Source organism: Marmota flaviventris, chromosome 9 (genome assembly GCF_047511675.1).
Source record: "Marmota flaviventris isolate mMarFla1 chromosome 9, mMarFla1.hap1, whole genome shotgun sequence".
In the NCBI taxonomy this organism is placed as follows: Eukaryota; Metazoa; Chordata; class Mammalia; order Rodentia; family Sciuridae; genus Marmota; species Marmota flaviventris.
The window spans coordinates 6,028,372-6,041,269 of record NC_092506.1 but is presented as its reverse complement, the minus strand read 5'-3'; the positions used below and the strand labels follow the sequence as shown (position 1 = coordinate 6,041,269).

The following is a 12,898-nucleotide window of genomic DNA, read 5'->3' as shown; positions in this document are numbered from 1 at the left end:
CACAGGGGCTGAATGCCCAGCCCTGTCCCCATGCTGATGGCAGCACCCACAGATACGTGGGTAGGTGCTGGCTTCAAGGACAGGACTGCTTCTTGGCTGTGAATTCATCCCTAGCTCTAGACACTAGTAACAAACAGCCCAACAAGGAGGGAAGGCATTTTGGATCCTCGCTGGCAGACAACCACCCTGGTCAGAGGCAGGTCACGTGCCCCTGCCTGGCCACCAGCCCCGCTGCAGCCATACTCCTTGGCTGTCCCTGAAGCACCCACCATTCTGCAGACTCGGCTGAAATGCAGAGGGCTGGGGGATGGCGGAGGCCTCCCCCTCCTCCACATAGGGCTGGGCCCTCGCTCAGGAGCTCGTTTTCTTGAAATTAAGAATTTCCCGGGGGGAAGCTTGTTCAAAACACAGGCTTTGGGGCCTCTACCCAAACCTGTGGGGTGGGAATTTCCACAGGGGCCGGGAGCACTGAGCACGCACTGCAGGTGGCTCTGGCCTGAGAGCAAGAGGTGGTGTGGAGCAGCCAGAAGGAGCCACCTGATGAGGGCCCTCACGCCTGCACCAAAAGGGCCCGAGGGTCTGAGCGCAGCCAGGAGAGTCACCCTGTCACCAGGGCTGAGGGAGCCACAGGCCTCCACAAAGCAAAGGCCAGGGAAAGGCAAGCAGTTCTGTGCCCACCCCAAGCAAGGACATAAGTGACCATGGGACCCTTGGAGGGACAGGCACAAGACAGGAAGAAGCTATAGGCTCTCACCTTCACACCTCGAACGCGGAACTCGGCCAAGGCTCTGCTCATCTTAGTGGCAGCCGTGGGGTGGTCTTTGCCGTGGGCGATGACTTTGACCAGCAGGGAATCATAGTGGGGTGAGATGACAGCCCCTTGGAAGGCAGAGGCATTGTCCAGGCGGATGCCCATGCCCTCTCCACTGCGGAACACCTGTGGCGGGGGAGCAGAGGTCAGCGGCGGGGGCAGAAGCTGCAGTCGGTGGCTCCCTGCATGCGGGGCACCCAGAGCTGAGGTCGAGGGTGCTGCAGGGAAACCACGGCTCTGACCTCTCAGTTTTGCAAACCTGGGACTCACCCCTTCTCCGAGTCCCACAGTCACTGCTGCCTCAGAGGAGCTGGGAGGGGACGAAGGACGTACCGTAGGACTGTGTGCACAGCCCAGCCAGAGGCGCCAGATCCCACTCACCTCCCAGGGCCTGCCTGACCAACCCTCCCGCCTTCTGGATCCCCTCATGTGTCCACGTTCATGCCAGGAACAGGTATGGAGCATCCACACCAGCAAGAGCAGCAAGTCCCTGCCTGCATGGGCACCCGGACAGAAAGGGACCAGTGACAGGGCCGCTGTGGGGCAATGAGAGGAGAGGCGTAGCTCAGGCTTTGGGCCCGCAGGGTGACAGGGAGACCACCACACAGTCCCTTCCTTCCTGGAGGGGAGGAGAGAAGGAAGAGCGGCAGAGAGGAAGCAGACGAGGGGACAGAGACACCAAAGAAACACGCCCAACAGGGCAAGACAGGCACAGGACAGCCCCCGTGGCCCAGCCCCAGAAGAAGAGAGCAGGATGGGTCAGGAAGAGGAAGGACATGGTGGAGGGCGAGGGCCAGGGACAGGCTAGGGGGCTGGGGCTGGCTGACATGTGCACACAGGAGGACAGGGCCCTGGGTTCATGTGAGGGAAGGCCGGGAGGCTGGGGGCGGGCTGGGGACCCCACAGCACCACCCTTCTGCTCCTGAGGGGCACCGGCCTGGGCTCCATGGAAAGGAACTTCATAAAATATTCAGGTGGACCCAGCCGAGCGCAGGAACCGCCAGCTAAAAATACCCTGCGGTGAGGAGCGGAGCAGCGGGCCCAGCGGTAAGGTAGAGGGAGGTGGCTGGAGGTGGGTCCCTGGGCTGCCCCTCTGCGGCTGAGGGCAAAGGAGGCCTGGGGCTCCCCGGGAGCAGGCAGGCAGTTCCCAGGAGGCCACAGATCTGTGCTCTCAGGACCCCACTGCAACAGCCTCTCCCAGCCTCCGCCACCACCTGTCCTAAAGCCCAGCATCTGGCTTGTCCCTGCCAGCCCCACCCAGCCCAGGCCACAGGCCCCAGACTCCAGAGCAGATGCTGTCCCCAGGGCCAGTGCACAGGACACAGTGGGCCAGGAGCAGGTCAGGCCAGACCCTCGGGGGAGGGAGGGAGATGGCTCTCGGGGACCCACTGGCTGGGCTTCGGCTCTGTGAGGAGAAGATCCAGGAACCTCGGCCCTGGACTCTGCCTCCCGGCCCTCACTGCCACCTCCATCTGCTGACTTCCCTCGGCCCCTCTGGGAGGCCCCCTAGCTTGGCTCACCCCCGACGGGGTTCCCAGTCATTTGTTCCCATTCCCACCTGGGGTTCTGCCTTGCCAGCCACTGCCCGGCCCCAGCGTGAAGGCAGGACAGAGGCCAGTGGCTGTCACATGAAGCTTTGGACTCTTTGGCTGGGACATTAGGTGCCCGGCCTTCTCCTGGCCCGTGCACAGGGGGGCTCCTTCCCAGCATGCCCCCTTCCTCCCGGATAGCGGTGGCTCCCACGTGCTCTAGGCCGGGGTCAGGCCAGCCGAGGGGGGATTTTCCTGAACTGCCAGGCCCCGGGCACCTGAGGGGCAGTGAGAATCTTCAATAGGGCTGAAACTGGCACCCGCTCCGGAAATGTCGCCTACCTCGATGCGGCCAGTGTCGGGCTGGAAGCTGCGCGCAGGGTCCTCGGTTGTGACCCGGCACTGGATGGCACAGCCATTGATGCGGATGTTCTCCTGCCGCAGGCCCAGGTCAGGCAGGCTCCTGCCCTCGGCCACGTGGATCTGGGCGTGGACCAGGTCCACACTGCAGGTGGGGAGCGCCAAGAGAGAAGGGGAGCATGAGGCAGGGCGGGGCCGGGGCACCGAAGCAAGAGGCGAGGCCCACACACTCTTCCCTCCTGAGCGGGCAGCTGCTCCAACCCCTGGCCTCACAGCTTGGCACCATGACTGCAGTCTCAGCTGGAGAGTGGCAGCCAGAGGGGCCTCGGGAACACAGGGTCCCCCTCTCCCCACTCCACCCGTCCTGCGCTCTACCTTCCTCTTCCCCAGTCACCATCTCCCGCTTCCTGCCCTTGATGCTCAGATCCGAAGCCTGGCTCGGCCCGTCATCGCCTCAGGAGGCCCCATTCCTGGAGCCATAGGTGCTACTTTGGGTGGGTGAGTGGGGGACAGTCTGCAAAATGGGAACCGGGGCAGTTGAGACCTGATGGGTGGACACTGTGTTCCCAGGCCTGCACCCCCACTGGGCCTGTGCCCAAGGCCCCTCCAGAAGATTTTGGGGTGCAAAGCTTCTGCATTGCACGGCTTTAGGAGCCGAAGCTGACTGAGTACATGCTCCTAAGGACAGTAGCAAATCCAAGTGGAACAGCCGTTTAAAAACTCTCAAGGTTTTAAATTTATTGTCACTGAGGCTTGTGGTAAGGACAGCCTGGAAACTACGCTGGCCGACTTTGCCTGTGTGGGGAGTTGCCTGCTGCACCACTTCGGAGCAGTGACAGAGATCACCATGAGCTTCAACAGCCGCAGGGGAGGGCCCCGTGCTCATCCCATGCTGGAGCCACATTCCCATTGGGGGAGGAGATCAAGGGTCAGAGAGGCTGCCGCTAACCCAAGCTCCACACAGGACCAGGGGAGCCTCAGCTCCAGTCTGTCTGGCACAGAACCCTGGCTACATAGTAAACAAAGCCTTTCATCCTCGACAGAGCTCCAGGCTGGCTCAGGATGACAGCTCTCGGCAGCAGGATGAGGAAGACCCAGGGCCAGGACACAGCTGGAGCACCGACCTTGCCTCTAACTCTGGCCTCCCAGGAATCTGGGGGCCTCTCTGGGCAAAGGTACCCCTTTCTCAGGTGCAGCAGGGGCTGGGGAAGGAACTGAAGTCAGAAATGTTCCAAGGTGAGGTGGACTGGCCCAAAGCCAAGGTTTAGGACTTAGTGGCTCATCAGCCATTTTAACTGTTGTTTATAGAACAGCGTATAATCCAAGCTGTGGGACAGCAGAGCCAGACTACCCAGAGCCAGGAGGCACCGGGCGGCTTCTCCTGATCAGCTGATCCTGATAAACACAGAGCTCGCCTCCCCAGGGACGCAACACAGATCTGGGCAAAATGCTACAGGCACACCCTGACCACAGGAGCCAAACACACCCTCACCACCTAGGACAGCAGGACTCAGCGACCACAGGCTAGAATCTCAACCTCCTTGAGCCTCGGCTTCCTCGGCTGAAAGACGGGGCCTTGGGCTCCCTCCTCACAAGGCAGCCACGAGGGTTCCATGAGGTGTCCAGCACGGCCCCTGGCCGTGAGCATCCTGATTTTGAGGGGAGGGCCTCTGACTCACTTGTATTTGCTCCTTTGTATTAATTTTTGCAATCACAATGTAATGCTTTTTTAAAGTATTTTTTAGTTGTTGCTGGACCTTTATTTTATTTATTCCTGTGTGGTGCCGAGAATGGAACCCAGTCCTCACACATGCCAGGCAGGTGTACTTCCACAGCGCCAAGCCCAGCCCACAGCCTGATCCTTTTATAAGAACTCAAGTCCCTGGGTCCCCCGCTGTTGAGAGCCACAGCCGAAGGGGCCCCAGACTGCGGCACCCCGCTGCTGACCAAAGTGGAAAGCGAGAGTCCCTCCCTGCTCCGCGCCCTGTCCCCAGCTCACTCGGTGATCTCCTCGGTGACCGTGTGCTCCACCTGCAGGCGGGAGTTGACCTCGATGAAGTAGTGCTTGCCGTGTCTGTCCACGAGGAATTCCACGGTGCCCGCGTTCTCGTAGCCCACCTGTGGGGGTGGCAGGTGGGTGGCTGGGTGGACAGGCAGGGGAAGGGTGCGCCCTGGAGTGGCGTGAGGCTGGGGCCCGCCCTCTGGCTCGCCCAAGAACACAACAACCTGCAGGGACCCTGTCCGAGAGACAGATGGCCATCCAGGTTCCAGGACAGTCCCCTGAGGACTCCGCCGGGCTCCAGAGCTGGCATGGTACAGGTCAGCAGAGCCCTGCCCGCCCCAGACAGGGTGCCCTTGCTCTCACTGGCTGCCACCTCGGCTAGTGGCTCCACTCCTGTCCCTTCACACCTGGAGACCTGGGCTTCCCAGAACCCGCTTCCCAGTGTCACCAGCCTGGTCACCATCTCAAGAGATGTCAGTTGAGAGGCACCCCAGATGATGCTCCTGCCTCAGACTGAGCCTGCTCGTCCTTCTTCTGGTCCTGCTAGGACCACAGCAGACTCCACAGGCCCCGGCCTGCTGGGGTCAGTAGCATAAACCCATCAACCAGGGCACAGCTGAGATGACTCCTCCCCAAGGCCACTGATCCCGGCACTCTGCCCAGCTGACCTAGCCGTGGCCTCCTGATTGCTGTGGCTGGAGCCTCGCAGCACAGTGAGGCTCTGCCTCCATTCTGGGGAAGGTGACAGCGACGCTGTCTGGGCCCGGGCTGCCCAGGAGTTTGAGGTGGCTGGAACCTGGGAGAGTGAACACACCTGGGGCTGAGGCCCAGGAACCCGGGAGGACAGGACCCCTGCCACACAGCTACCGGCCCAGGCTAAGGGCCAGTACAGACAGCTGGCCGCCTCCTATCTCCCCCAGGACCCGCTCCCCAGAGCTCCGGGTGGGCAGAGGGACCTCCATGAGGAAATGACCATGACAGCTGCGGAGCAGACAGTGAGGGCAGCGAGGAGGAGTGCACAGAACCCATGGACCTGCTCCGGGGGTCAGCAGGCGCCAGAGAGGCGGTGTCCAGGGGACTGAGGACGGGGCAGCACTGGCTCCTCCCCTTCTCGGGCCAGCAGACTCCCCCTCCCTCAGCAGGTGGCTGGCCTCCCTGCACCCCTGCAGGCTGCCCACAGGGGACCTCCAGCGCCCCGAGGCCTCACCTGCTTGGCAAGTTTGACGGAGTCGCTGGTGAGCCGCGACCGGAGCTGGGGGTCCAGGTGGGCAGCAGGGGCGATCTCCACCACCTTCTGGTGCCGCCGCTGGATGGAGCAGTCTCGCTCATACAGGTGCAGGACGTTCCCATACTGGTCCCCTGGGGGCAGGACGCGGGTTCAGCCTTTCTGAAACCAGACACCTCCTGGCTCTCCCAGCGCCCCGCAGGGGAGGCAGCCAGGCGGGGAGCCCAGCCCCAAGAGCCCCTCTGCTGAGCTGGGTCCCTGCAGGCCTCCTGGAGCGAACCACAGACAGGGACCTGTCCAAAAGGCTGGCCACCGCCAACCAGGAAGACGGCTTCTGGGCTCCCGCCTGGTGAGGCCGCTGGGGCGGAGGCTCGGGCCCTCTCCACTCACCCAAGATCTGCACCTCAATGTGGCGTGGCTTCTCGATGAACTTCTCCACAAACAGCGCTCCGTTCCCAAAGGCTGCCAGGGCCTCTGAGTAGGCCCGGGTGTAATTCTCTTCCAGCTCCTGGGAGGGCGGGCAGGCCAGCAGGCGTTGGCTTTCCCCAGGCCCCCTCCATGTCACCTGCATCGAGCTCCGCCCACAACATGTCACCTTCCGCCCACTCCCAGAGATGAGGCCACCTGCTGCCCACTCCCTGCCTCCAGCCTCACTCACCTCGTAGCTGTGCACGACCCTCATGCCACGGCCTCCGCCCCCATAGGCGGCCTTGAAGATGATGGGGAAGCCGTAGGTGTTGGAGAACTCATGGGCCTCATGCAGGGATGTGATGGGGGCGTCAGTGCCTGGGACCACAGGGACACCTGTTGGGGGACAGGTGTGAGTAGCCTCTGTGAAGAGCTGGAATCCCGGCCCCATCATCAGGGAAACACATGCTCCTGCCACCCTCCCCACCAGCCCCTTGTGAGGAGCTGACTGTCACCTGCGGCGATGGCAATGGCCCGGGCCTCCACCTTATCTCCCATCTTTCGGACCACCTCTGGGCTGGGCCCAATGAACCGGACCCCAGCATCCTGACAGGCTTGGGCGAAGTCCGCCCGCTCGGAGAGGAAGCCGTAACCCGGGTGCACTGCGTCCACGTTGTTCTCCTGCAAGTGGGTCACGAAGGCAGGTCTCCCGTCCGGCATGGCCTTGGCCGACCTCCCACCTCTGCCTGCCCCACTTGGTCCCCACCCCCAGCCTGCGGGCTGCTCACCTTGGCCACCTTGATGATGTCGGGGATGTGCAGATAGGCCTGCACGGGCGCCAGGCCCCGGCCAATGAGGTAGGCTTCGTCAGCCTTCTGCCGATGCATCTGGCCGGTGTCCTGCTCGGAGTAGACGGCCACTGTGCGGATGCCCAGCTCCGTGCAGGCCCGGAACACGCGGATGGCGATCTCGCCTGGAGGCAATGAAGGGAGATCACACTCCTGGGCCCAGGGACAAGCAAAGGGGCCAGGGTGGGGCGGGGTGAGGAGGAGGCTGAGGCTGGCAGCTCCGGGCTCACCTCTGTTGGCCACCATGACTTTCTTAATGGGCTTGTACTCCAGCCGCCGCACATTTGGAGAGGCAGCAGGGGCAGTGGAGGTTCGGCGGATACCCAGGAGCCTCAGGCCCCCTCGAACCGTCCGGAACTTCAGCATCTGGGGAGGACAGAGTCCACTTAGAGAGGCTGCAGCACTGAGGCTTCCCGAGCCATGGCAACCCCACACAGGGCCCGTGCCATCCGCCACCTCCATTTGTGACGAGCTGTAGACAAGGAGCAGATGGAACCCACTGGAACCCCAGCTCCCATTGCCAGCCTCAAAACCAGAGGACCTCAAGCTCTGAAAGCAATTTGTGGCTTGCTGGTGTCTGTCCAGGCACACTGCCCAGGCAGGCCCTGGCTGTGGCCCTTTCCCAGGGTCCTGGCAGCCAGGAAGGAGGGCAGCAACAGACTTGTCCTGTGCGCGGATTCACAGGAGAGAGCCTGAGCTTGGTTAAAGCAGGTTTCTCTCAATAGTGGCAGAAATTTTCCTTTCTACAAAGGGCAACTAAATACATCATCAATAAAAATCACCAAGGGCAGGCACACTACCATGGGAGGTCAAGCCCTGTGGTCCAGATCCACCCACACCGGCCTGGGAGGGTCCCAGGCGCACAGCAGGCTGGTCCACCCCCCACCCCACCCCACCAGAGGGGCAGACACCCACCAGAGCTAGCCTCTGGCGCAGGACCGCCCCTTCCAACCAGCAGACGACTGCGGGAGCTGAGTTCCAGCCCAGACCACCCACACCAGCCCACTGGGGATCCAGGTTCTCAGGAGTCCCGGGTCCACCCCCCTCCCGGGGACAGACACCCACCAGAGCCTAGCCTCTGGTGCAGGACTGCCCCTTCTGACCAAGAGACTACCGAGGGAGGTCAAGCCCAGCCGCCCAGATCCACCCACTCCAACTTGCACAGGACCCAGATCCAGGATGCAGTAGCACTCACTGAGGGACACCAGCAGGGTCTGGAAGCCCAACATCAAGGTGAGGTACAGACAATCTGCACAGTACTACAAGAATATAGGGAAGAAACTGTAACATCTCAGATCCACTCTGCAAGAAAGGAAGACACATAGACAACATGAAAAAACAAGGGGGGAAAGGGCCCCAAACAAACCAGGACACTACAAGAACAGAACCCATGGACAGCGAAGTTGATGGAATGTCAGAGAGGGAGTCAGAGGTTCATAATTAAAATGACCTGTGAATTAAAGAATGACCTAAATGAGCAAATACAGGCAAAAATTGATCACTCCAACAATGAGATGAGAGAGCAAATACAGGTAGCAAAAGATTACTTCAAGGGAGAGAAAGAGAGAGAGACTCTGAAAAAAAAAAACCAGTCAGAAATCCTTGAAATGAAGGATACAATAAATCAAATAAAAAGCTCAATAGAAAGCATAATCAACAGACTAGATCACTTGGAAGAAAGAAAGTCAGATAATGAAGACAAAGTATACAATTTGGAAAATAAAGTTGATCACACAGTGAAGATAGTTAGAAACTGTGAACAGAACATTCAAGAATTATGGGACAACATCAAAAGACCAAATCTAAAAGTTATTGGGATAGAGGAAGGCACAGAGTTTCAAACCAAAGGAATGCACAATCTCTTCAATGAGAAAATATCAGAAAATTTCCCAAGCATGAAGAACAAATTGGAAAACCAAAAAGAAGAGGCTTACAGGACACCAAATGTACAAAATTACAACAGATTTACACCAAGGCACATATAATGAAAATACCTAGCATACAGAATAAGGATAGAATCTTAAAAGCCACAAGAAAGAGGAATCCGATCAAGGGGAGACCAATTCGTATCTCAAATCTATCTTGTAGCTTTTTCAACCCAGACCCTCAAAGCCAGGAGATCATGGAACAACACATACCAAGCTCTGAAAGAAAATGGATGCCAACCAAGAATCTTATTTCCAGCAAAACTAAGCTTTAGATTTGATGAAATAAAAACCTTCAATAATAAACAAAAGTTAAAAGAATTTACAACTAGAAAGTCTGTACTACAGAACATCCTCAGTAAAATATTCCAAGAAAAGGAAATGAAAAACAATGATAAAAATCAGTAGAGGGAGGGATTACACTAAAGGAAAATCTAATCAGAGGAGAAACCAAGTCACATTAAATACCAAAAATAAACAAAAATGGCTGGGAATACAAATCATGTCTCAATAATAACCCTGAAATGTTAATGGCCTAAATTCACCAATCGAAGGACAAAGACTAGCAGATTGGATTAAAAAAAAAAAAAAGACCCAACAATATGCTGCCTCCAAGAGAATCATCTCATAGGAAAAGACATCCACAGACTGAAGGTGAAGGGTTGGGAGAAATCATACCATTCACGTGGACTGCGGAAACAAGAGGGTTTCCATCCTCATATCAAATGAAGTAGACTTCAAACCAAAGTCAATCAAAAAGGATAAAGAAGGACACTACATACTGCTCAAGGGAACCATACATCAAGACTTAACAATTGTAAATATATATGCCCCCAAACATCTATGTTCATCAAACAAACTCTTCTCAAGTTCAAGAGTCAAATAGACCACAACACAATAATTTTGGGTGACTTTAACACACCTCTTTCATCACTAGATGGATCTTCCAAACAAAAACTGAACAAAGAAACTATAGAACTTAATTATACAATCAATATCTTAGCCTTAGCTGACATATATAGAATACTTTGTCCTTCAATGAGAGAATACACTTTCTTCTCAGCAGCACATGAATCCTTCTCTAAAATAGACCATATATGATGCCACAAAGCAACTCTTAGCAAATATAAAAAAGTAGAGATACTACCCTTCATTCTATCAGATCATAATGGAATAAAATTATAAATCAATGATAAAATAAGAAATAAAATCTGCTCCAACACCTGGAGTAAATAATATGCTACTGAATGAACAATGGGTTACAGAAGACATCAAGGAGGAGATCAAAAAAATTTTAGAGGTGAATGAAAACACAGATACATCATATGGAAATCTCTGGGACACTATGAAAGCAGTACTAAGAGGAAAGTTCATTGCATGGAGTTCATTCCTTAAAAGAAGAAAAAGTCAACAAATAAATGACTTAACATTACATCTCAAAGTCCTAGAAAAAGAAGAAAAAATCAACACCAAAAGCAGCAGAAGACAGAAAATAATTAAAATCAGAGCTGAAATCAATGAAATTGAAACAAAAGAAACAATTGAAAAAACTGACAGAATAAAAAGTCGGTTCTTTAAAAAAATAAATAAAATTGACAGACCCTTAGTCATGCTGATGAAGAGAAGGAGAGAGAAAACCCAAATCACTGACATATTTGATGAAAAAGGAAATATCACAACAGACACTACAGAAATCAGAAGATAACTAGAAATTATTTTGAAAACTTGTACTCCAATAAAATAGAAAATACTGGAGACATTGACAAATATCTAGAGTCATATAATTTGCCCAAATTGAATCAAGACGATACACACAATTTACACAGATCAATTTCAAGCATGAAATAGAAGACGCCATCAGAAGCCTACCAACCAAGAAAAGCCCAGGACCGGGCGGGTACACAGCTGAGTTCTACAGACGTTTAAAGAAGAACTAGGGCTGGGGATGTGGCTCAAGCGGTAGCGCCCTCGCCTGGCATGCGTGCGGCCCGGGTTCGATCCTCAGCACCACATACAAACAAAGATGTTGTGTCCGCCGAAAACTAAAAAAAAATAAATAAATAAAAAATAAAAATAAAGAAGAACTAACACCAATATTCTTCAATTTATTTCAGGAAATAGAAAAAGAGGCAGCACTTCCAAACTCATTCTATGAGGCCAATATCACTCTGATTCCAAAACCAGGCAAAGATACATCAAAAAAAGAAATTTCAGACCAATATCTCTAATGAACATAGATGTAAAAATTCTCAATAAAATTCTGGCAAATTGAATACAAAAACATATCAAAAAGATCAGAGATCAAGTGGGATTCATCCCAGGGAGGATTGGTTTCTCCTCTGATTAGAAGATTGGTTCAACAAACGGAAATCAATAAATGTAATTCCTCACATCAGAAGACTTAAAGATAAGAATCATATGATCATATCAATAAAAGCATTTGACAAAATACAGCACCCCTTTATGTTCAAAACACTAGACAAACTAGGGATAATAGGAACATATCTCAACATCGTAAAGGCTATCTATGCTAAGCCCCAGCCAACATCATTCTAAATGGAGAGAAATTGAAGTTGAATTGAAATTCTAAAAACTGGAACAAGGCAGGGATGCCCTCTTTCACCTCTCTATTTAACAAAGTTCTTGAAACACTGGCCAGAGCATTTAGACAGACGAAATAAATTAAAGGGATACACATAGGAAAAGAAGAACTCAACTTGGCACTATTTGCTGACAATATGATTCTATACCTAGAAGACTCTAAAAGTTCCACCAGAAAACTTTGAGAACTAGTAAATGAATTCAGCAAAGTAGCAGGATATAAAATCAACACCCACAAATCAAAGGCATTTGTGCATATCAGTGACAAATCCTCAGAAAGGGAAACGAAGAAAACTACCCCATTTACAATAGCCTCAAAAAAAAAAACCCTTGGGAATCAACTTAAAGAAAGAGGTGAAAGATCTATATAATGAAAATTACAGAACCCTAAAGAAAGAAGTCAAAGAAGACCTTAGAAGTCAGAAAGATCTACCTTGCTCTTGGATAGGAAGAATTAATATTATCAAAATGACCATACTACCAAAAGCACTATACAGATTTAATGCAATTCCAATCAAAACGCCAATGACATTCCTCACAGAAATAGAAAAAGCAATCATGAAATTCATCTGGAAAAACAAGAGACCCAGAATAGCTAAAGCAATTTTAGCAGGAAGAGTGAAGCAGGTGGCATCACTATACCCGACCTTAAACTATACTACAGAGCAATAGTAACAAAAACAGCATAGTATTGGCACCAAACAGACTGGTAGACCAATGGTACAGAATAGAGGACACAGAGACTAACCCACAAAATTACAGTTATCTTATATTAGACAAAGGTCTTAAAAACATGCATTGGAGAAAAGAGCCTCTTCAACAAATGGTGCTGGGAAAACTGGAAATCCATATGCAACAAAATGAAATTAAACCCTTATCTCATACTATGCACAAAATTCAACTCAAAATGAATCAAGGACTTAGGAATAAAACCAGAGACCCTGCGTCTAATAGAAGAAAAAGTAGGCCCTAATCTCCATCATGTGGGATTAGGCCCCAACTTCCTTAATAAGACTCCTGTGGCATAAGATTTAAAATCAAGAATCAATAAATGGGATGGACTCAAACTAAAATGTTTCTTCTCAGCAAAAGAAACAATCTGTGAGGTGAACAGAGAGCCTACATCTTGGGAGCAAATCTTCACTCCTCACACATCAGATAGAGCACTAATCTTTAGATTATATAAGGA

The 12,898-nt window shown here is 53.0% G+C and overlaps 1 protein-coding gene across 9 annotated transcripts in view; it reads right to left on the bottom strand.

The window, feature by feature from the left end:
* Pc (pyruvate carboxylase) overlaps positions 1–12,898 on the bottom strand; it is a 106,671-nt gene that overhangs the window by 13,478 nt on the left and 80,295 nt on the right. For all 9 annotated transcript variants that reach the window (XM_071616019.1, XM_027944264.2, XM_071616022.1 and 6 more), the window contains 9 exons: positions 7,414–7,549; positions 7,124–7,308; positions 6,851–7,016; positions 6,586–6,731; positions 6,318–6,435; positions 5,910–6,061; positions 4,700–4,818; positions 2,683–2,845; positions 755–937 (listed from right to left, as the gene is read on the bottom strand). In XM_071616019.1, coding sequence (XP_071472120.1) covers positions 755–937; positions 2,683–2,845; positions 4,700–4,818; positions 5,910–6,061; positions 6,318–6,435; positions 6,586–6,731; positions 6,851–7,016; positions 7,124–7,308; positions 7,414–7,549 — 1,368 coding nt within the window. The remainder of the gene's footprint in view (positions 1–754; positions 938–2,682; positions 2,846–4,699; positions 4,819–5,909; positions 6,062–6,317; positions 6,436–6,585; positions 6,732–6,850; positions 7,017–7,123; positions 7,309–7,413; positions 7,550–12,898) is intronic.